Here is a 25887-nt window from a genome sequence, read left to right as displayed (position 1 = left end):
CGATTCCCGGCGAAGGCGTTGCATATTTCTCATTCTTTCTGCTTCCAAATCGCCTAATGTCTCTGCATACGTTTTTAGCTAACTTCAAATATTTCCTGAATTTTGAAAAGAAGGTAATTTAGTAACATATAACAGAGCGAAGAGACCAAGCTATATATCATTAGAAACGAGTAGTATAGCTTAGAATATTTGAATATGGCAAAGCTCGCGAGGGGTCTCTGCCTAAAGAGGAAAATGCCTTCGTGGAAGATGTTCTAAGGAGAACTGACTCGTTGTTGCAAATGAAGTAAGCTTCGAAAACCAGCCATGAAGGGGCTCCTTCGCCTACATTCAAGCTCGCGTTAAACTGCTAATCTTAACTACTTAAAACAAGAAGGGAACAAAAACACAGTATGGATTAAATAAGTAACGAAATACCATCAAAATATTTGTCAAATGATGTATAAAGAAACATTTTGATATAAGGATACATCGACAGTGTATTAGAAGTCTTTTGACCGTTTTCAAAAGAATTAACTTAGATCTTGATCCTATTTTTGACGTAAAACTATAAACAAAAAAATTCGGAAACGAAAAAACGAAGATCACTACATATTATGAACAAAGTCGTATATTGCGAATATTTCAGAAATTTAATAACATACACTTGGAAAAAAATAATCTCTTACTTGATTTACCCAGGGGGAAGATAAGTTATATCTAGAAATGTTATTTAACGAATAAGCCTCTAAATGAATAAATTAAAATAAAACGAGTTTGTTTGTATATTTCTACTGTGTTATCAAATTAGGAGATTAAGATAACAAAAAGAATTCATAAAATTACACAAATATACGTTTCATTGCTCATTTTATTCATTGCTTTCACCTACATCCCAACCCTTGATCTTTCAGAATTAAAAAGTAGCTGATATTGACTGTTTTTACTTTAAATTCTCAACAGTGAAACTTTCTCTTTTCACGTTAGTTTTGTCCCAAGCGTAGAAATATAGCAACATAGTAGAGAAATGCATACGAAAGCATTCCAATGTTTCAAGCTTAATTCGAGTAAATACAGAATGTTGGGAAAAAGTGGAATTTTCCTTTTCCCTCTTGAGTATCGATCATCTGCCTTCGTATGATGAATCGCTCTCTCAACGACAAAGAAGTTTAGGAAGAGGAAAGCTTCTGGCAGTCTTTGTGAAACAGATGCGTCTCATTCAAAATTCCTACTTTGTTTCACGATTGTTATAAATTATTTCGCTACGAAACGAATCTCTTTGTTTGAGAAGAGTCAGCTGTACTTTTCCGTGATGGCTATAAATGAGAGAACGGCGTTCTTTGCAAGCATAAAATAGTTATTAGGAGCCAAAGGATTGCTCACTGTGTGGAAGGATAGAACCTATCCAACAAAAAATGACATCGGTAAAACGTATTGTTGCTTTGAAAGAAGCTTTTTCTTGGTCATGATAGATTTACAAGCTTTGTTCAGAAAAGAAGTGTTGCTTTGGTCTTGCATAAAGCTGATTATTTTGCTTTGTTTGTTTATTATTACTCTAATTTAAAATTTGTGCTTATTCTGACTTTTCATGCACAAAAAACGCATTTTGAAGAAAGAATTGAATTACGTGCCTCGAATATGACTTTAGAGAAGGTATAAATAAGCTTGTATTAATTGCTATTAGGAAAAGTGTACTTTAACGTGCTCTGAAGAGATTTATTTTCTTGCTTATTTTCTGCTGTGCACTTACCGCCACAGTTTAACTTTAGAGAAATCCGTTTGATAAACTGGTTGTCAAGTATAGACAGATCCAAACAATCGTATTCAGGTAAATGTATTGTTGCGTATGTACGAGTTCGTAATGGATTAAATGCACACAGAGCAGATGAAAGATTGTAAAATTTTATTTTACGAAATGAAACGCTTTACAGTTCTAGAACTTTCCACAAAAATACTCTACAAAAATACTATTTCTTCTCAGTATCACATAACACAATCAATAGTTAAACTTCAAACTACTAAGAACGTTAATCAAAATGTAGGGCTGAGTGAATCTAAAGAGCGAACCTCAATCTAAGTGCTCCAAAGATAATCAGAGATAATCTAAGTACTCCGAAGATAACTCTGAACAAACAACTGAAAAACTGATGTTCCTTCTCGTGGAACGGTGTTTGATACACCAAGGTACCTGAGCGATAAGGCTCTACCCCTTGTAGAATAGTTTACAAATTGAGAATGGTACGATGAAATAACTTAAAGATATCTAAAAGAATTTTTTTTATAATAAAGATATAAAATTAATAATTAATAATTAACAATTAATAATTTATATTTAAGCGAGAAGTTAGGAAGTGGTAATTAAAATGTTAAGCAATGTCAAATGAATGAGGCAAGGTTAGGCGAACACTGGTTATTTGAATCCGATAAGTAAGACAAAAATTCTATGAACGTAAGACTAAAAGAATGCATAGCAGATACAACAAGAAAAGATTAACATAAACCGTAAAGGCATTATAATATATATTACATAATATATGCATTCAGTTGGGCCATGGGACTGTCCATATTTGCTAGGTCTTTGTAGTCATAATTGCAAATCTTAATGGCCGGGTTAATTGTTTTTTGTCTCTCATGAAAACTTTTAGCAAGTTTATAATAATGTGAACGTAGTTGCTCCATACTCAGTTCTTCATGAATTCTATTGTTGCGGATATGCCAATCCACTGTAATTATTTGTCTAAAAATAGAATTTTGGCAAGTCTGTAATTTTTTTCTCTTACATTTTTTAGTATAGGACGGAGAACGGACTTATAAATGAGTAACTTGTTGTCAATTGATAAAACACTGTTTCGAGCAATTAAAGGGTATAGTTTAGCTTTACGAACTCGAAACTTTTGGATAATAGATGCAATCTGTGGGGCCCATGTAAGAGTTTTGTTGAGGATCACCGCAAGGTAAGTGACCTGCCTCGCCTTGAATTTTCCATTTTGTAAGTCAAGTCTCTAAAGTATGGATGTAGTTTTGTAATCGTTGAATAACTGGACCTACGAATGCACTTTGTGTTAGGATCGCAGTGTCGTCTGCTTACATAGCTAATGTTGTGTCCTGTGTGGATGGTATGTCATTCACGTAAATATTAAAAAGTGTGGGTCCAAGTAAGGACCCTTATGAAACGCCAGCCTGGATGGCATGGCTTGTGGAGTTTGTGCCAGAAACGTGAATGACGAAGTGTCTACCAGTTAGGTAGGAATTTATAATGTTGATGATGTAGCCTGGGAAGCCCAGGCTACATCATCAACATTATAAATTGTAGGTGAGAGCATCACGCCAGACTCGATCAGAAGCCTTAGCAATGTCTAGAAACAGTCCTCCAGTGATCTTGCGTGTTGCCATTTCCCCGGAGTTGGTTTCTACTACTCGTTAGTGCTGGTTAGTTGTTGAAAGTTGTTTCATAAATTCAAACTGATGTGGTCTGATGATATGATTGCTTTCTATGTAGTCCTTGATTCTCATGTGTAGGATAGCTTCACAGATTTTACTGATGGAAGAGAGTAATCTGATAGGGCACTAAGACTCTGGTTTAGATGGAGGGAAAAAAAAAAAAAAAAAAAAAAGAAAAAAAAAAGAAGATGCTCTGCTCTCTTCGGTCTTATATAGATTTCCCTCGGCTACTGAGAAGTCTCTAATCCTTCGACTTCTCGAAACGACTCGAATGCATGTGGTGGCCAGATACGGTTACAATTACATATACAGATTAATTACGTTTATTCAATAACAATACAAATTACTGTTATACATGGACCACACCAAAATGTCGCCAAATGGTCACCAAATTTAGAGACTTTTGGCGATTTATAGCCAAATTTGCCGACAAAAAATTAATTGCCAAAACCATCGCCGCCAATTTAGTGAGATATCTATTTTGTCAATGTTAAAAAGACTTGCCGCCTGTAACTTATTTTTCCGGGAGAGCTTCGTCTCTTCCAAACATTTCATATTACCTTACACAAAACATGTTACAATTTTAAACAAAGCTTCGCTAAAATGATATACAGTTATACAAAAGTTCGTAAGAGTATTTTTTACATGAAAACCTTGAGTCAGGCTGCTATTCTGCAAAGAGTAGCTGTGAAATTTCCAAGAAATGTGTTAACTGCTTGTCATCTTTTAACTGAAAGTTTTATAAATATTAATGAATTATTAATTGCATAGCATTTTAGTTAGTTATTACTAGTAGATAACTCACTGCCATCCACAAAAGTCCGAAAATCACAGGCCATGATAACTTTACTGATCAAGTCTTATGATTTAGATTGTAGGAATATAAGATATTTTCTCCCTTCTTTGTGCGTTCCTTCGTGGTGTAACCGGTAGCACACTCGGAGAGTATTTAAGAGGTCGATCTTAAGAGTCCCGGCGAGGACATTGCTCGTTTTTCATATCTTACGTTAAAAAATTCTAAAAAACTCTACAGTGGCGCCCGAACTGAAAGATGGTGGATGACGATTTTTTTCCACCGGCATTTGGTTACTGGGTCCATTAACTGAAAACTTAACTTTCAAAAATATTTTCAGTTTCGAATTTTAAAAAGGGGAGTACATAAGGTATTTCCTCCCTCCTTTCTGTATGGCTTCGTGGTGTAAGGGTAGCACACTCGGTGCGTATTTCGAGAAGTCCAGGTTCGAACCTTTCACAAATATTTTCTGTTTCTAGAAAACCATAGTATTATAAGGTGAAATATATAATCTTAAGGATCGGCAAGTGTTAATGTAATTAACATGCGAAAATCATAAGAATAATTAGATGAAGAGGCACTAAAACAATGCTTCGGAAATGGTATGCAAAGAAGATGAAGAATAGTCGCCATACACCTTTCGCTCTTTTACATTCACTAAAGCTTCCTTCAATGCAATATCAAAATAAGAGAGAGGGCAAATAGATTATTCATAGCCTTTTTAGCTGGCGTCCATTGCCACACAGTCGAAATGGAACTCCGAGTAAAAACTGAAAGGGCTTGCTTTCGCACTGTATTAGACTGATTAGCAAAGAGCTTCAAATAGAAAGAAAATTTGCATTTTTGAAAGTTATTTTGCAAGGAGAGGGAAAAAAAACTTCTTTATAAGTCAGGCCCAACATGAACGACCTTGATTTATTTAACTGTTACGTTGATTTATTAACTGACCTTGATTTACATATTGATTTATTTAACTTGATTTTTAAAACATAATAGAAATAATTAACTGGTCAAAATACCCTGGAAGCCATAACTTAAAAGTTAAAATTAGAAAATATGCTTTATTACACTTTATGTAATAAGTAGCAAATTTCATTGATATATTTTGTAAATTTCTAGCTACGTATACAAGCCTGGTATGCCAGAATGACAATTTTAGGAATAAAGACATCGACTTTCGTTTGGGCCAGTAGGGTAAACGAGAAAGGCATTATTACGTAATAATACAGTTTATGCATTTTGCGGCTAGCGTGGTTTCCTGAACATTCAATGCAGGAAAATTCCTTGACCAGCTATTTAAACTGTGCGTACAATGTATCTTATGAAATACATCCCCCCCCAATGTATCTCATTCTTTATTTCCCAAATGCTTTTTAAATATCTTGTACAGCCATTACAGTAATTTTGAAGGAGACATGAAAAATGAGTAATGCTCTCGCTGGGACTAGAACCTTAACCCTTCGAATACGTGCAGAGTGCGCTACTGTTACACCATAAAGGAATGCAGAAAGAAAGGAAAAAATACCTTATATAATCCTCTTTTTGAAGGCTGACTGGAGAATAGTGGATCCAGTCGCCAAATCTTGGTGGTAAAGAATCATCATCCACTATCTTTTAACTCTGACGCCACTGCATAGTCATTAGTATTTGTTTTGGAAGCAAGAGAAAAGAAACATGTGCAATGCCCTCCCCATGACTTGAACCTTGACGTCCCGAATACGCACCGAGTGTGCTGCCGTTACCCCACGAAGGCATGCAGAAAGGAAGGAGAAAATACCTTATAATCTTCACGTTTTAATTTAGACTTCGTTTTGAAGAATAAGCAAAACTAAATCAAAAGATGGAATTATTCGCCTAAGGTTGATGTATACCTTTTCTATCAAGTAAACATACCATCAGCTGAATATAGCGCAAGATCTATCAAAGAATGAAAACCTATCTCGTTGGTGGGATTTTTTTTTACTTAAATAAGGTAAAAGTTTAGGCTCCAACCAAGAACATTTTGAAGAATGTTAAAAAAATATGAACACTCATGCCATTTATTCGAGATTTTGAAACATTTTGACAAGTATGATGGATGATTGAAAATAATCTACCCTTTTTTAACTATACTGCTTTAGTAAATCTAACTTTTCTGAAACAGCCTTGAGTGAAAAACATAATCTTATTTGTAACACTAGAAAATTTTCAAAGCTTTAGTTCGACAATCTGTATTATTAAATAAACTGTTATTGAAGATTGTAAACTTTTCATCTAAATGTTTTATATATTAAACGTTTTTTGGAGATTAAGGGACTCGAAAGAAAGATGGTTATGAAGAGAAATATTATGCGCATGAAGAGCGAAAAAACCTTCACTGTTACCTTTATAATTTTTATTTTACTACGAAACTCATTCTGAATTAATATAAGTTTGACACTTCAGATTTATTATGCTTGCGTCATATAATTTTTTAAAGATAATTTATTGAGAAGTAATTGCTGCTTGCTTTTTTAAAAAGCATTCTTTAAGTTATCTAAATTCGATTAAATTACAGTTTTAATTTTCTAACAGGAAAGGTTTGGTTTATTTAATTACGGCAAAGTACAGGGTGATTATAATTAAAGTTTAAGTTTCAAACCGCTATAAAAAAAGAACCACTCATGAAAATGACGTCAAATTTGAAAGGAATGTTATTGAAGAAGGCGGAAAGCGTATGGCAGAAGAAAAAATTTAGTTTCAAAAGTTAGCAACAGATGGCGCTGCAAGCGAAAGAAGACGTAAATTAAAATGTTAGTTAAATTTCAGTGTTATAAAGCCACCAGGTACCAGGCTGTTCCTCATTTCGCGTCTCAGACGTTCGCCATGGGTGTTTCACTGCAGGACCGCGCTCTGCTGGTAAAGCTGTATTACAAGAATGATGATTGTCAAGAGTAGCTCTGCAAAAATTCAGGACACTGAACGGTATAAAAGAAGGCGTTGGTCTAATGAGTGTCGTAGGTCTAAGGAAAATGATGCAAAAATTCGAAACGACAAGTTCGTTTGATGTGCAATCTGGTAGAGGGAGAAACCGAGTGCATTCGACGGTAGTTGAAGAAGTGGCCACAGCATTACAGGAGGGGTCGGCCGGTGGTGTGCAACCGTGCAGTGCACGAGGAATTGTCCGAACATTGGACAGGCCTATGAGCACAGTGCTGAAAATTGTACGAAACATCCTGCAATGCTATCTGTACAAAAATGGCCATGTGCAGGAGTTGCTTCCGTCTGACCTGACAGCTAGGGAGACGTTTGCGTTAGAATTCCTGGCTCGCATGGAAGTGGATAATGAATGGCCGTGGAAAATTTTGTGGACAGATGAAGCCCATTTCCATCTGACAGGATACGTGAATACCCAGAATTGTCGAATATGGGCAACAGAAAATCCACTGGCAACGCACCCCGTACCACTTCATCCTGAAAAGGTAACGGTATGGTGTGGCTTTACGGCATCATTCATCCTACAACCATATTTTTTCGAGCAAACGAGTGCTTCCGGTCCTGTTCCCGCAACCGTCACTGGTCAGAGGTATGCGTCTCTTTTGTGCAACCACGTGATTCCAGTTCTGCAACAGCATGGATGTGTGGATGAAATCATTTTTATGCAAGATGGCGCTCCTCCGCACATTGCACATCCCGTGAAACAGCTGCTGAGGCGTCATTTCGGAAATGCTCGAATTATCAGCCGTCATTTCCCTACATCCTGGCCGTCCCGATCGCCTGATCTTACTCCGTGTGATTTCTGGCTGTGGGAGTATCTGAAGGATGTTGTGTTCCGTGCTCCAATTGCAAATTTAGCGGAATTAAAGGCACGCATTTCGCAACACATTCTGAACATCACCCCGGAGACACTGCGATCCGTTGTGGAACATGCTGTTTGTCACTTTCAACTTGTTGCATACAACGGTGGACACCATATTGAACATGTTTTGCGACAGTTCCGAACTTCTTTGATGAATGGTTCTTATGCGGTATGTCGCCGCAAAACTCTTGAAACCGATTTGTCCCTTTCGATGTGATATGTACAGTCATGCAAATAAAATTATTCAACAATTATAATTTGTCAATGCGTTTTAATGTGTAACTTCCACCTTAGCCATTGTTTTACGAATCATTTCTCGTTTCTCGTCGTGATTCTGCCGCTTACAGCGTCATCTGTTGCTAACTTTTGAAACTAAATTTTTTCTTCTGCCATACGCTTTCCGCCTTTTTCAATAACATTCCTTTCAAATTTCACATCATTTTCATCAGTGGTTCTTTTTTTATAGCGTTTTGAAACTTAAACTTTAATTATAATCACCCTGTATACAAGGGTTATCTGCCTAAGAAAAAGGATGCCTTCGTGGAGGACTATCTACAGGAAACTGGCTCGTATACACATTGCACATGGAGAAAACCATGAAAATGCCAGCCCTTTCACCGGAATTCGAATTCTGGACCGAACTGCCAGATTTCACCGCTTGGCCGCCGGCGAGCTCCTTAACAAGAAAGAAGAAATTTTGATACATTTTCATGTTTTTAATGTAAATGGAAACAGCATACATCTGTTTACAATTCTGAAATTTTTCCCTCTATCCGGCAATAAGAATCACGGACGTTTGAATAAAGAAATCTTTTTTTTTTTTATTATGTATGGAATAGAACCATTGCAGTAGCATCTAATTAAAATGTATCACTACGCATCCGTATTAAAAGCATAATTAATTGCAAAAATATTTTAAAAAGAAGCATCATAATTTATTTACTTTCAGAATTGATACCTGCGAAAAAAATTTGTCGTACATGAGCTGGCGAAGAGAAAATTCAGAAGATTACATGTTCTCATGGTCCATTGTATTCAGTATGCTATCTTGACTCTAGACGGACCAAAGCATGCAATATGAGGAAGGGTTTACAACAACAGGTCTTGAAATTGTATTCCGTTGTGGATTTCTTTTTTCTCCCATGATTTATGATATATGCTTGTCGAACATACACATCACATATAGCAATTTCGGCAGCGACTCGATAGAATAGTAAGAATAGTAATTTGGTTACTTTCGCACAGCTACAGTTAGTATTGTGCGAAACTGATTTTTATTTAAGAAATATATACCTGAAAGGAATATGGCTTTCTTCTGTACATACTCTCATGATGGAAAATCCGTCCTTCGATTTTTTGGAACGTCTTTTAATAACTCAATTAATAAAGATCATATAAAGTAATTGTTGGACTACAATACTTGCAACTACTAATCCTTTGCTGCATACTTAGGCCGCCAATGTTTAGGAAGTTTAGAAAACAATACAAAGCATTTTGTACGCTTTATTACTTTTCATCGCTTTATTACTTTTCAAAACATACGCTTTTATCATAAATACATTTTCCCATTCGAATAGACTAGTTTTAAGGAAAGTTGTATTATTCAGTAATTTTTATATCAGAAACATTTGATTTATAAGAGACAACAACTCCTTCCGAACTAGTAAGTCAAGGATCATGCAGTTTATTTTTGATTGTTGAGAAAAAGAGACATTACTGAAGGCTAAATCAAGAAAAAATAAACAAATATTCCATAATTCTGTTTCATCATGCTTTAGTTTTGAAATGTACTGCATGCTTTAAATGTACTCTGTGAGTTTTGCTTTAACAAGATACAAGAATCTTTACTGAACTTTTTTTGTAAAGATACTTGCTTCATAAAATTTGATTTATTTTAAAATATCTAAACAATAGAATATTCTTTAGTTTCCGGTGCAAGGAAATTTCCACGTATCGTCACCTGTTACAATGTCAAAGACAGCTTTTATCGCTTTAAATTTGAATCTTTTGAGATTTTATTTTCACCTTTTGATACGAGCATCCTTTCGAGCTTGAGTTAAAACTTGTGTGGACTCAATGCGCACATATATATTTCACTTTGAAGTGATCATGCAAATTTCAATGCATTTGGGCTTTGAAATCTTCAAAGATTCTTTACGTTTATCCTACGTGACACTGTAGAGTGGTTAGGTATTTTTATGCTGAATAATTGAAAAATTAGCAGTGTCTTCGCCGGGACTTGAGCCCTGGACCTCTCAAATACGCGTAGAGTGTGCTATCATTACACCACGAAGGCATGCTGGAAGGATGGAGAATATACCTTATATCATGATAATCTGTATGATTTTCTGCTACTATTTTCTGGCTTCGCAAGCAGATTTTGGTTGTCTTCATTAATTTCATCACTCAGAATCCTATGCCCATAACGGAAGTTTTGAAAACCAGTTGTAAATTATCGTTTTAGAAGTGAATTATTACTAAAAATGAAAATTATTTTACTAATAATGTGTGTCAAACTTTATCGGAAGTCATAAAATGTCACACCTCGAAAATCTCTTCGACTTATTACTGTCACCATAGAAACAATTTTTCAATTTTATAAGCATTGCTCCTTCTTTAGCAGCCAATGCTGATAAAAGTTCCGAATTTTGAAAAACTTCATTTGCGCTGAAAACTGATATATATGATATCCAGAACTAGCACTTTCAGATCGAAGTAATGAAACCGTAGTTTTTGTAGGGTGCTGTAAAAGAAAGGTAGATAAAGTGTTATAAATTAACAGTGGTTTTTTAAAAAAATAATTGCAGCTATGCCAGGCGCAAACTTACATATTGTTTAATATCTTAAACGGAAACGCAAAATCTAAATCATAGTATGAATTTCTTTCAGTGCTTCTTCAAAAATTCTTTCTTGCTTCTTCAAAAATTCTTTCTTGCTTCTTCAAAAATAGGAACTTAGTAATTTGCAATGACATACCATACAGTCAAAAAATTACTACAGCGTATGAAAGAAATAGAAGACCGATATAAGTATACATAAGTCTCTATACCGACAAAAGCAAAAGAAAGATTTAATTAACTAATCAGCAAGGAACTTGTAATCCCAAAACTTCAAATAGTATAAGATGGAATTTTATCAATTAAGAAAATAAAAATAAGATTTGTTGTTGCCAACTGGTAAAAAATTATCTTATAAATAAAAATCAGCTTAAAAAAGATTTTCAACTGGAAAATTCAGAAGCTTGTTTCAGTACTTCTTTATTCTATGTAAAGTGGCATAAAGAAAATATCAAAATACTAATGCATACATTATCACTTGAAAAAAAGACAGACTACACTCTGAATAACAATAAAAAAAGAAATAAACAGAGGGTATTCAAGCTATATGTTGCCACACAATTTCATCATTTTTATTGTCATATTTTTATTTTAAATGCAGAATATAGATGTCCTCAAAAAGAAAAATATATATAAAAGGTTTCAAAACCGTAATTTTTATTTACTATAACTTACAGCATAAAATATCATTTCAAGCGAAATGTTATTAAACAGTATGGATACAATTAGTTTTTAAAGGATTCACTTTGTTATCCAGCAAAGGATCGATCTTAGGTTTCTTCGATTGTCAAAAATTGCTGATCATTTCTTGTAATCGAAGAAGATTCAACTGGGCATACTACAACTTGTTGATTTCTAATGATACGGTCGAACGTTGTATTTTTGATTAAATGTAAGTATAAAGTTTAGTTATAAAGCGTCGTACTTACGTGATGTTGGCAACACCACTCCCGAGATCATAGAGGAACTGCACATATCGATTGAATAAATTAAGAGACACGAAGTCTCCTCTTCCTAAAGATTCTTGCCCATTGTAAAGGAGCATTCCGTCGTCAGCTCGCGACAGAAACCAGAGCTCAATGACAAACTCCTGACCCACATTCGGTAACGTTGGCAACTCGAGGAAGGCAGTCCCGTCCAGGTCGGGAATGTAGACTTCTTCGATGATAACTGGCTTGGACGGTTCTGGAAAAAAAATAAAATAAAAAATAAAGAATACAAATTTAAGGAATGTTAATATAGTAAAATTGCATTCATATCTTAAATTTTTGTTTATTATAATAAATAATTACTTTTAGTAAAATAAAAAATGTTTAAATTTCTGATGGAAATGAGTTTTGCTTTTCTCTATCTAGTCCACTCTAGAATGTTTAGGCTTTGAAAATTAATAGATTCAATTTCGCGGTTTTGGCTGTGCTCAATAACATACGAGGTGTTTTTTTTTCTTTAAAACTGTGAGCCTTCTGATGAATTTTTATTTTATTTTATTTAATGCCTTTTAAAAAATCAATATCGATTTTTTTGCTTTGTGCATAATTATTACTACGGGATGCGGTAGATTGATTCATCAGATTTAAATTTATGTTAATGGGTAATTATTAACGAGCGTTAGCTCAGAAGGGCTATTAATTTCATTTTGGCATTTTGCGCCGATTCCACTGTAAATGAGTAATTATTTTCAAACTACTGCCACCAAATATTATCCTCCTGTGTTATATTTGAAGAAGTTAAGTAATGACGAATCTGCATAAATGTATGTATGTTTCTCGCACTGTGATAAAACAACGGTACCTACAGCCATCAAATTTTGAATAACATAATCCCCTTCCAAATATGGGCATCTGGAAGCCCAAATTTGAAATTTGGATTTTGTTTTATTATCAATTTCATATTTTATAACACTTTGACAAATTTTTGATTAAGAAACTCAACGATTTCAAAGCGAGCAATAGCAACACAATACGGAAAAAAAAGAAAAAAAAATATCTCCAGCGCGCGAGACTGTATCGGAAATTCTAAAGATATGCTCATTTTAAAATTATTTTGCGATATAGCTTTTGAATTGAATTTTATGGTTTAAGTGTGAAGAGCATGATATTTAATAAATAAAGGCAAGATAGAAAACGTTAAAAAGCGCCTCTGAGGGCATAATGTCGAATCTGAAAGCTTTCAGATTTGTTTCTTATAGTTAAAATAGTTATGCCTGTAAACGTCTGTACAACCTGGAGAGAAGTACTGTATCTCATCATTTAGAGGAGTTCCACTTCGTACAAGCAATTCTCTGCACAATGCATGACAGAGTCCGTTTTCATATTCATAATTTACGCTTATATTTACAACGGAATCTTCGTGTCTTTGGTACGACATGACGCGTAGTCATTTTGCTAGAATTTACACTTTAAAAAACAGTTGCATAGAAATAACTCTGATGTGAGTGAGGGCAAAGGATACCATTTCTGAGCATGATATATCCTAGGAATATCCTTTTAATGTCTTCTGTAAATTTCATGATATGAAAGTTGGTAAGACGAAAATTCAGATCTATTTGCAACACTCTGCGAGTGTTCCTATCCTATATGACTAGTGTTATAAGATGCCGTGTAGCCAAATATAATGGCTTCCATTGTAAAGCCTGCCTGCAATAAACTTAGACGGTAAAGATTATTTTTGGACAAGGCTGGAATAGTTCACCTGAATCCCCTCAGTAAATGTTAAATTGTTTGAAAGTCGAATCTCTGAATTTCTGCCTGGAATAGTTGATCTAAACCTACTCAGTAATATAAAATTGTTTGAACGTCAAAACTCAGCATTTTTTTGAATGTTAAAGTATCACTCGAAATCACATTGTATCTGGCAGATTAGTCTAATTTAAAAAAAAAATCCAGAACACAACAAAAGCTTCATGTTGATTAATAAACCTTTAACTTCTGCATACAATACCGCAGTTGTTAAAGTGCTGCCCAGGCATATGCAAAATTTTTTTAATTACGTTTGCTACACTATGCGTATTATTTGTTTTACTTCAAGACTATTACTTTTCTCAGTTTATTATATTTTTATGATACTGAATTCCTTAATTTTAGAACATAATGTGTAAACATAAATACATAAATATAAAAATATTTTTTATTTTAAATATTTACTTTTGCAAATTTGTTACAGAAAACATAGGATGTTTACTTACTATGTTCACAAAACTTCCCACTATATCCTTTATCACATATACAAGTAAACTCATTGTCGGCGTGGGAAATGCAAGTAGCTCCGTTGGCACAAGGAAAACTGGCACAAGGATCTTCAGATTTTTCACACATATCCCCTTAAGGATAAAATAAAGAAACTCAAGCGCAGCTATAAATAAAACTGCTACATATACTCGTATATAGAATTGAATAAATGTTCAATGGTATATACACATAGAGGGAACTTAAAACAATAATGATAGAGCAATGAATGATTGCATTTCTGCTGTTTTGAAATCATGTTCTGAAATCATGTTCTTCATGCATAAAATTTTACAGTACGTTTTATTGCTCTTGAGGGAAAAGAAAATAAACATCTGCATTTTGAAAAATGTGTCTAAAATATTTGCTTTTACTACTGTTATGTCCCATTTTAGGCTTTCTTAGTTGAGACTTTTCTAAAAGTCGAGCAGTTCAACCCCTCTATCTGCTGTACAACAGAACGGTTCTCATTTCAGCCTTTCCTTTCAGAGTCAACGCAAAACTCGAAAGCGCGATAGAAGATCATATGACTGTGAAGTATACGCAAAGTGATGTCCCAATGACGTTTCGCCCTTTAACTTTAGATTGAGACATTGATTAAATGAAACATCAGTGACACTGATGAAAAAAAAATCTAATAAAAATAAAAAATAACATTGAAAGAGAATAATTAAAAGTTTGGAGGATGTGTCTACTTTTAAATCTCTGTTAAAAAAATAAAGCTGTAAAAAATCATGAAAATTGTTAATCACGCTTATATCACATTTTTTAATAAAATAAATTCAATATTTTATAGACTTCCAAAAATATAATTTTCATCGCAGAGGAGAATGTTAAACCATATGTATAGAAATTGATTCTTAAAGCCACCTGCCGAACAGAATATTAAAATATAGTATTTTTGCTGTTGTATCTCATTTGTCTGACATATTCAGAACAAACGCACGAATATTATCGTGGTAAGGAGTCCTATTTTTACGCCTATCACCGACATGAACCTTGAGCACAATACAGGTGATAAACTACTCTTCTGCTTAGTCCCGCCCCAGCTTTGAGAGAGCACACCAGAGGACGAATTCGAGAATCTCCCGGAGGATGGATTCGAGAGGACGAAATGTTTAATTTTTCATATGCAGTGCTTGAAATATATGTGTAAATCAGTGTTGATATAGATGCTTATTAGCAGACAATTCAGAGCAAGGATAGCACGCCAGCTAAGGTACCTGTATCTTTCGTATGATTTTACTAGAGACAGTACCTTTTCTTTGTTTTATTATATTGAGGAATAAATTACCTGTATACATTTCTACGTATAAAGTACTTATTAATCGATTGTTTATGTTATCTCTAAGAATTTCAGTTAATAATAGGCAATTCTGAGATTGAAAATATTTTGTACTTTATAATTAATTTTTATTCTACACATTTAATTAATAAAAACTGTTTTTACATTTCTTCATTACATGCATTCAACACATTTTTTTCTGAACTCTATGGGTATCTGTTTTATAATTGGGAACTCCTTGAATTTCACTATAATATAATACTGACGGCTACTTAGGACAACAATTAACTTTGGCGACACTCTGGCTTTAAAATGTTGAGATTTATGCTATCGAACTGAAAATGAGTCTAATACGGAGTATGATCCACTCTCACAACCAGACAGGTAGCGCAGTCTGCCGGAGAGGATGCAGTTGAAGAGTCCCCCTGTAGCAGTGTGCTTTCATGAGCGTCCCAAACATGCTTTATAGGGTTAAGGTCAGAAGATCTTGCCTCGAATGCCCCGAATACTCTCCCATTCCAGGTAATCGTCGATCAACTGAGTTCTATGTGGAGGAGAATTTCCGTCCATTAGCAGGAGCCCAAGATCAACTGAGCTCCTGTAAAAAGTCGCACATAGGGCTCAAGGATCTCCTCTCTATACCTCACAGAAGTTAGGGAACATTTGTAAAAAAACATGTAGCGGTGTGCGGGCATCAAATATAATGCCTGCCCAAACCATTACACCTCCACCACCGTAATGATACTTTTCCCTTATGAGAGAAGAATGGTATCGTTTTTCAGGCTCTTTCCAGGGACAGGTACACCGAGAATCAGAGTAGGTTGAATCTCGACTCATCTGTAAAAACGGTGCTTGACTGAAGTATGGTCTAAGGCGTATGTTTACTGCACCACGTTAAACGCACTCCCTTGTGTGCTGCAGTTAGCAGAACGCAAGTAGCGCGTTTTCCGACAAAATCTTCGGGCACCTGTAGACCGTGAAACTCGGGTTCCAGTGGCAACATACAGCTCACGTGAGAGCTGTGAAGCTGTAGCAATCCTGTGTCGTCGCACTGAAAGTGCTAAATAACGATCCTCTTTCGTAGTTGTGGATCTTAGTTGATCTGGTCCAGGTCTTCTCCATTTGAACCTATTTTCACAATTTGTTGATGAAACTGGGCATTATATTGAGCTCTGTAGCCACTTGCACTTGTGAGTGGCCTGCCTCACACCGATAGTGCTCCATCTCATTGCGTCACGCCAACGTTTGTGGCTACTCACTTTACCTGATACCTTACAAAATGTGCCCAGCTCTTGTGATATACATGCAAATGTCCGGAAAGGGTACGAGCATATTGATCGTCGAAATACACCCGTGGCGCACATATCCCCTCCACAATCATGACCTATGTGGAGGTTACGCAAGTGTACGCTTACAAATTCGAGCTCTGAATATTTGCATAATTAGTCGGTACGACTATTAGTATCTTAGATTCAATACGTTTCGTAAAAATATACAACATTAGAATAAGACAAAAAAAAAATTGCAGATTCTCTTAATTTGGCAGACAACTATATACTATATTACAAAAATGTTAAAATATTAATTTTGAGGTTTAATCTGATATCTTAAAAGTCGATATTTATTTAAAAAATAATTACGAAATATTTGTTTTATCTTATTCTTAAAAATAAAGCTTAAACGTTTTAAAATTTCTTACCACAAGTATTTAAGTTTTCTACTTAAGCTAAACTCCATTCTGAAATATTAAACTTGTGTGTCTAAAGTAAAATTCATGGACAATAAATCTGTCTTTTAGTGTTTCCAAGATTATCATTTGATTGATTTTGCAAACATTATATTTTATAACACTTTTATAAACATTATAATATTCTATAACATTATATTTTATAAAATGTATTTATTTGTAATCAATCAAATATTTAAATAACATAACTGTTGGTGTTCAATCAAATATTAAACAACTGAATTGTTATAATAAAACTGTACTCGACATTCTTGTAGTAATTAATTGAACGCAGATGGTTTATCGAAGCTACTTTTTAAAAATTCATAAACAGTGACTGAATGAATTAAACTCTCAGATGAATTTGTTCAATTGATAGGTTGAATATTTCTCAATTAAACTATTTTAACTGATATTTTTTATTTTAGAATCCATATTGTAATACACGAGAGAATTACACATAAAGAGAAAAGCGCAAGTTACGTATATCCGCCAAATAATATATTTTTTAAATACATTTTTGTAAAGAGTCCGTATTAAGTAGAAATCATTGAAATCATCAAAAAATGTTTAATAAATGAAAGAATTGAATAAACGGAAAATTAAGATTAATGTGTGATTATGTTTAAAGAACTCTTTGTATTTACTGATATTTTGAGTATGAGAACACAATCCACTAAATAATAATTCTATTATTATTAAATTCGACGACTAGTACTTTTATGCAACTTTACAAAACACTGCTAATTAAAATACGCATTCTTAGATTTCTTGGATGGCATTCTCAGAGTTAATTGTATATTAATATTATTGTATTTGTATAATACTATTATTGTAGTAACTATTGTATAATAATATTTTAACAATATTTATAAATTCCTCGATGTGCTAACACATTTATGTTTTATTTTATATTTCTTATTTTTGTTTACTTACCTGAAAATCCTTCAGCGCACAGGCACTTGAATGTCTCTCCTTCATTTGGTATGCATGCCCCACCATTTTGGCAAGGCATCGTATTACACGGTCGTCCGCGACACTCCCCTATTTAAAAAATAACAGCAATTTCTAATTTAAATTTTGAGCTCTAAGGCGTCAAATCAAGAAATATTATAAAAAACTTGTCGGAAAAAGAGGGACATATTTCTTAATCGTATAAAAATGGCCCTTATATTTACGCAGATGTTAATATATCTCTAATGCACTAATTAAGATTCTGTAGAATTGCATACTAAAAACTATTGAACAATTATACATACATCATTATGAAAAAAAAATCAGAGTATCGCTTAACAATGGACAAAAAAAACAGTTACTATGATGCAAATTCACATGTTCATCGCATCAAGCATCGCATTCATGTGCAAGCGTTTCATGGAATTAATAAGATTTGGCTATATTCTAAAGGAATTACAACCATTTTTTAAAAATGTCAGACCTGAATTTCTAGATGCTCATGTAGCACGATAGATTGCTGCGATTTATTTTCCTCAGGCATTCCTTACGATTCATTTTCCTTAGGCATCCTAGCAATGAACTGACGAAGAATGAAAGTGAATTGCGAGAAATAAGTTTCCTAATATAGTTGAAAGATGTCTTCCATTTTAAATTATTCATTCATCAGGGGAACAAAAAACGAATGAAGTCGTAGATTGTCTTTCTAACGTTCTAAACTTATAATCTATGTCGAGAGTCAAAAGCAAAGCTATATCTGCTTCCGAACATTTCTTCTTCAGTTAAAAGACTTGATAAAGTGTGCTCCATATGTTACATACCGGTGAATTGCAAGCGGTGATTGTAAGCTATGGAATCAATTACTTGTCTCCATGTGTCAAGTTGTTTCGTAAAATCTCGACTGAGTTCTTGTAATAAACACTGCTACTCAAGTATAAATCAGTATAATAGGAATCGTTTTACAAACGATTCTGAATCTTAAGAATAATTCAAGCTATACATTTTGCTGCGACAAGAATCTTAGGACCACTGGGACTCAGTTGCATTCTGAAACAACGATGGGTAAAAAAGTCTCCAGACTAAAATATCATAATAGAAACTAAAAGTGTATCTCGTGCTTAATTTTAAGCACCATTTCTTTTGAAATAGGCCCCTTGCGACGAGAAACAGATACCTCTATATGTTTCTGCCGCCACTGGAAAGCGGCGTATAGGTCAATTTGGATGAGCGCGTGCACAAATTTTGAACACTGGATATGGGTAAAGGTGTAAAAGTGGAATCTTTCAACTACATCTTCACCTTCAGAGAAAGGATAAAGTCGGTAGGAACTGAAAACAAGAGAGGCAGGGAAGCAATAATACGTTGCGGCTGGCGAGAAACTTACGCTCATTGGAGTGCTCGTTGGCAGATGTGCTCACTGGCAATGAGTATTTAACTGCTCATTGGCAGAAGCCATTGTTGTCGAGAATCTGAAGCGATGCTTCACGTTCAAGACGTTAGAAATGACCCATACGACATAAATGCAGTATTTACAATATCGTTAAATGTCCTTCGACGTTCCGCATGCAAAGGATCCCAAATTCGTTCCACAATTTTATGGGTGTGCCTCGTAGAACGTCTTTCAAAGTGTTAGTATTCAAAGTCTTTTTTCCTTTGGAGCTCCTGTCAAACTCGAAATATTGCGTACGATTCATTGCTAAATGTCTGTTTAATATCTTTGTAACCAACCTCTCCGATTTAATACTGAATTTCACATTAGCCCGTTGTTGCGGTTTTCTGCACATGATATAATCGCAGAATATTCCACAGACGTGATTATAAAACACATCATAATATCCCCTATTGAGGTTTCGCGATGTTTCTTGTCAGACTGCTTTATCAAGTTTGAAAGCCAGGTACTGCGAGCGCAACCTGTAATTCTACTCGTCGGCAAGATGCAAAACTAGTGTCTGAACGTTTTGATCTACCAACAGATACACTGCTCTAAAAGCAACATTTTCTAACTATAAACATCTCAAAATGCAAATACATTTGACAACTTACTTATATTTTGGCCCTGTATTATGTCCTTAGATAAAGGGTACGTTAAATTCACATCTTTTTGGCCAACTCTCAAGCGACGGATGCAGCCAGTCAAACCTCTGGATATTCCAATGTTCTCGAAAATGCTGTGAGCGAAAAATATTTTAAAATAGAAAACATTTTGTTTACTTACTTAATTTAATATTAACAAGCACTTGAAGTAACAGCTATAGGAATTATAATTGGAGAATAATAAAAAAACCTAAATGCTTTTTAACCTAATAAAATAGTTAGAATGATGCATTAAAGTTATAGCATGGTTATCAAAATGTTGTCGATATCCGACAGTCGTCCGACAGTCATCGATATGTCCAGTCTTATTTTTTTTCTTTCGTGACATCTCCCCAAATAATAAATTATATTGTATAGAAATAAAGGCTATGAATAATACTCAGAACATCTAAGGCATAAAGAAGAGAAGAATAAGCTAATGCAATGTAGTCTCAATAGATTTTTAAAACTAGGATACAAAAATAAAAAAAATAATAAAAAAAACGTGCAAAAAAGAATATTCTTTTAAAAATGTATCTATTCTTTCAAAGTATCTTCTTTCTCTATCTTAGTGTATCTTCTTTTAAACAAAATTTCTGTTTTAAGTAAAGAGCCATATTGATATCTTGTTAATTATGGTAATAACGCACATTTTCATAAATAATATTGACTATATTATACCTATTCATATATTATAATAGTTAAATGCATTGAACCGGAGGACCACCATCTGCCGAGCGGTAAAGTCGCTGAAAACTGGCAGTTTGATCTGGGTTCCATTTCAAGCGAACGGGCTGGCTACATGATGAGCGTTTTCGTGGTTTTCTCTATGTGTTACTTGGATATAAACTAGTCTTTCTCAGAAAAGTCTACATGAAAGCGTCACACACCTTAGGTATATAGTCGTTGAGTGCTTTGCTAGAATCAAATAAACCAAACTAAATTAAACTAAACGCATTGTAATCAGTCAAATATATTGCCAAAGATCAAGTAAAGATGTAAATCATTAAGACGTATATTTGCTAATTTTTAAATCACTCTTTTCTATATATTACTGCAACTCTAATATGATGAATAAAGTAAACGTCGCATGCCACGTTGAATGGCAACCTTTTATCTGTGTGAAAGTTAAATTAAAGAATTTACGTCAGCATAATTTGCCATTTAATGTTAGTGCCAAATGTCCTGTAAGCGTAACGCAACGAAGTGGAAAACCTCTGCTGTAAATGTTGCTGATCTCAACGAAAAACGAATTCCTACGCTAGGAAATTCATAAAACAAGTTTGCAAAGATACCGCTGAAGAACGCATATTACTGCATTACTGCTAAATGTTCACTGTGCTATAAAAGAAATGTGCTAAATCTTACTTATTTTTTCATTTCACATAGAGAAATCTTTTATGGACAGATTTACGTATTACAGATGTTCAAAGCTACATTGCACTAACTAGAAACTCCAATAATTGAGTGATATTTGAGTTTAAGGCAAAGAGAAACCGCTAAGAAGCTACATTCACAATCTTTAATAAATGTCACATAAAATGCTGTTTTGGTATTGATTGCCAGTTGAAATAACCTTGAGTCTTTTTTGCATTCGGCCGAAACGAGCGACAACTGCCAGAAAATACTTAAAAAGGCATAAAGCTTAGGAGATATTACCTGACAACTTGAATTCCCAAAGATCCATTGCCATATTTTTGTTAATTCCAGGAAAACACACCGTAGTAGCAACAACAATATGCACATGCTAGTTAGGAGATATTTTTGCCTTATACCATCTCTTCTAAGGAAATATACAGCCTTCATTACAAAGGAAGTGATGTTCAGAACTGAAATGAGAAGAGATAGTAGGGAAAGACGTTGGCAATCTTTAGCGAGGCTTTTCTTATTGAGCTGCCAACAGTAATTACCGTGTGGATCAAAGCTATCTTCAAATTAAATGCCCGCTTCATTTTCTCTTGGCTGATGGTTGAAATGGATGTTACTGAAACAATTTTTCAATAATTACGAGCCTGGAAGTTGTAAGGTTTCATAGTTTGTATCCATCTAATGGCGAACTATCATTCCCAATACAAATGCACAAACAATACTAATTAATATTGCGCCGTCTATCCAGAATTCTAATATTCTCAATAGATCCTTGAAACTGTTGCATAGTAGAGTAACATATCATATATTATTATTCAATTAGTAAAACATGTTACCGATGCCTACAGCATCAGCTGTATAGCGTTCAGTTCCTGCTGAGGAAGGTATAGCATGCTAATTTGCTTTAGACTACTTTAATTTGCAGCGAGAAAGTATGAAGTGGATGGAAAGCAGGAAGAAAGCACTTGGAATGTAATTTATCCATTGCAGATGCATATGTGTATTCCCATATATATATTTCATGTATATTCATATATATGTATTTCGTATATATTCAATTATATGAATATATATTCATATATATTTTATATATATTCATATACATATATATATATATATTTCTTCTATGATCTTAAATTCATTTAGTGCGAAAACAAGTTACTACTACTTGCTCAACTGCTGCAAAGTTAGTTAATAATAATTTATTTCCTAATTATAATCAACTAATCAATATATTTAGGAAATAAATTATTATATATTTCTTGTATATATATATATATATATATATATATATATATATATGCATATTTAACATAAAGTAGATAGCAAATGAATGTTGTTGTTGTTGCTGTTAAATGTTCATTTGTATGATGTAGTCGGCCCAAGCCCACGAAATTCCTCGTGGCAAGGAGCGCAAGATTACGCATGTCGTAGGCAATAGCCTTGAGCACTTAACAGGTGAAAGTGCGATTTGGCTCAGTTCCGCTCCCAATTTTGATGGAGAGCACCCCGGGAGGACGGGTCCGAGGGTCTCCCACCCCTCTTCCGTTCCACCAAACCACACGATAGGACTTAAAGCTTGCCGCATATTTAGAGTGCCGCCATACCGCACCAACACTATACATTTACAAACACATATGCCTTCTCCGGGATTCGAACGCGGGCTCTTCGGCATGGCAGTCAGCAACGCTAATCACTATACCGGTTGAGCAAATAAATAATACAGATTGGCAATATGCATGATAAATTGACTCATCAAGAGCAACCATGAAGTAAGGTTGTAGGCTGAAAAGGATCAAATAAGCACCCTAATTAAATGGCATGTGGATTAACCGTTTTTAAATACATTGTTAGATGGTCTAAAATATATTGTTTGTTGACTCTAAAGAGTATCCATATGTAAAGAAACGCATTTATCGGATTGACCTGAATATAAACAAAATTTTATCCTTTAATATGTTTTATTTGTATACGTATATGATTTATATTTATCTTATATATGTCAATTTATATACAATGCAAAGAAAAAAATATTAGTAGACTACTATCTTTTCTTAATTTTCGCATGAAAAAAACATGTTATAATTTTTTTTTTATTATTTGTGTTTATTTAATTCTAATTTTGCTTTTATGAGTTCCTGAACGGCCGTGTACTATATTTATTTAGATCTATATTTAGTGCATTTGGTGTGGTGATTTCACATTTGTAAGGATTATGCTAATTTTATTAACAGTTAAATTTTGAGTTAAACGTCTTTCCTGTCAAATTCTGAACTTGGACTTACTACTTCCGGCCAAAGCGTAGTTTTAGAGTCACATCTGAATACATAATGAGGAGGAGCGGTATTTAACCGCGAAGTTCTACTTGCTGAGTTAGAGAGAATCAGAGTTTCTGATTAGCGCGCGTCCGCCCTTTGGCTACTATCACTCAAAGCTGTTATTACGCTTGGCCGTACTCAGGCCCTTGATAGCTTCGCAGTTAATTAGCGTTAATGGGTCATCCCGGTTAGAGTCTTGATAGCTTCGGCTATATCTCTTTAGTTTAGATTAGTTTTTGTTTACTTCTTAGCCTCTTAAGTTAAAGTCCAAGTGTCGGCTTTTATTGTATACTCCAAGACGGAGTTGTGTTAAATCTTATTTGAATAATAAAGGGTTAGTTCCCCTTCCATCTTGTTGTTTCCTGTCACACGAACTTAAGCGATTATTCGCTTATTAGTTCTTAAGATTCTTCACGTTCCACTGTAAATTAGCATTTACAAAGTGAGGAACTCCACACATTGATTTAACGTGTTTGAGTCAGTTGATGTGCTAATTGTAAGGCTATCTTAAGTAGACTTTAAATATATGGGCAGAAATACATTGTGGCACTCAGCGATTTTTCATTAACTTGACGACATTCTGGAAGTTTCGGGAAACCTTTTCACAATCCCCAAGCGATAATTTCTAATAGGTTCAGGAAGTATTTACCGTCTCTATAGAACCATGGTTTATAGCAATGGTATAGGTTAATTTGTATGGTTACAGCCGAAAACATCGTCATGCGATGATTTGTAGATACTTTATTTTTTACCACGATATTTTCGATGACGATGTTTTTAAACTGCGAAGTTTTTGAACCGCTTTATTTTCGATGACGATGTTTTGTAGCACGATGTTTTAGAACTGCGATGTTTTCTCTTTACGATGTTTTCTCCCACGATGTTTTGTAGCACGACGTTTTCGCCTTGCGTTGTTTTCTCCGCGACGTTTTCGTCCGAGATGTTTTTGCCGCGATGTTATCGGCGGACACCAATTTGTATATGCTACAGCTATCTGTCTAAGGGAAGGGCTGCCTTCGTGAGGATTTTGCTAAGGTTAACTGACTCGTATCTACGTTCTCAGGGAAAACAACAAAAATTCTGATGCAACCAGCCCGTTCGCTAGAATTCGAACCTGATCAACTACCAGTGTTCAGTAACATTACCGCTGGGCCACTGATGGGCCTCAGCAATGTTATAAATATAAAGTTGTGAGCTAGGTGTAAAGACAAGAGTTTGGGAAAGCTATTACTTGAGACTTGGTATAGCTGAGATTAAGCTCTAGCAGACTAACTCTATTGTTGAGTTTGCTGTTCGGAAATAACTTATTTAGACTCCCTTCTACACTCGATTTTGGTTATAAGAGATTTTACTGGCTTATTGAGAGGAGTTTTGACTTATCTCTGTTCTCTTTGTTGTTATTTAGATTATGGCGACACGTATACAACAGCATACGAAAACGGAAGATGCAACTGTTTCGTATATACGACTTTCCTTTAAAGATGGTATAGTTCATAGCAGGCTGCAATAAGCCATCAGTCAGTTCAAAGCTACTTTAGCTTATTTGTAGACATTTGGTTTGTTAAGTACATAATAATTTAAACTTTTATTCAGTAATCGATTTTCGAATTCTGCCCCTTTTTTGTTTTGTTTTTGCTTAATTATAGCAAAGTACAAGAGGTCTAGCTGCCTAAGGAAAGCGATGGCTTTGTGGAAAACTTTCTAATGGAAACTGGCTCGTATCACGCTACACATAGGGGAAACCTCGAAAATATCCATGCAGCCAAGACGTTCCTCAAAATTCGAACACCGTACAAAATTTACCAGTGTCCAGAGATTTTATCGCTCTGTCGTTGGAAGGCCTTGGAATTCTGCAAAATAGTTTGAATTTCTAAGCTGCGAATTTTTAACCACTGTGATAATGCATCTTTAAATCCGAAGTTTTTAAGTACAAGTTCCAGTTTTAATAATTTCAGAATTGTATTTTTCGACGTTTTTTCAAAACATCTTTGGATCTTCTTCATTTACAGGATTCGTTATTGCTTAGGGCTGCAACGAAATTTCAGGTTATCTTCCTCTAGCATGTTAACTCC

At 34.5% G+C, this 25887-nt stretch overlaps 1 protein-coding gene across 2 annotated transcripts in view; it reads right to left on the bottom strand.

Moving 5' to 3' along the window:
- The window catches only part of LOC118203430 (agrin-like), a 686914-nt gene that overhangs the window by 73149 nt on the left and 587878 nt on the right, over nt 1-25887 (bottom strand). For both annotated transcript variants that reach the window (XM_085810654.1, XM_085810655.1), the window contains exons 16-19: nt 20100-20224; nt 18039-18146; nt 14052-14186; nt 11797-12052 (exon numbers count right to left, since the gene is read on the bottom strand). In XM_085810654.1, the coding sequence (XP_085666780.1) occupies nt 11797-12052; nt 14052-14186; nt 18039-18146; nt 20100-20224 (624 nt within the window). The remainder of the gene's footprint in view (nt 1-11796; nt 12053-14051; nt 14187-18038; nt 18147-20099; nt 20225-25887) is intronic.

Source organism: Stegodyphus dumicola, chromosome 2 (assembly GCF_044657685.1).
Source record: "Stegodyphus dumicola isolate Sdum_Otavi_A_Nest chromosome 2, ASM4465768v1".
NCBI classification, from domain to species: Eukaryota; Metazoa; Arthropoda; class Arachnida; order Araneae; family Eresidae; genus Stegodyphus; species Stegodyphus dumicola.
The sequence above is the reverse complement of the archived record's forward strand: the minus strand, read 5'-3'. Positions and strand labels throughout refer to the sequence as shown.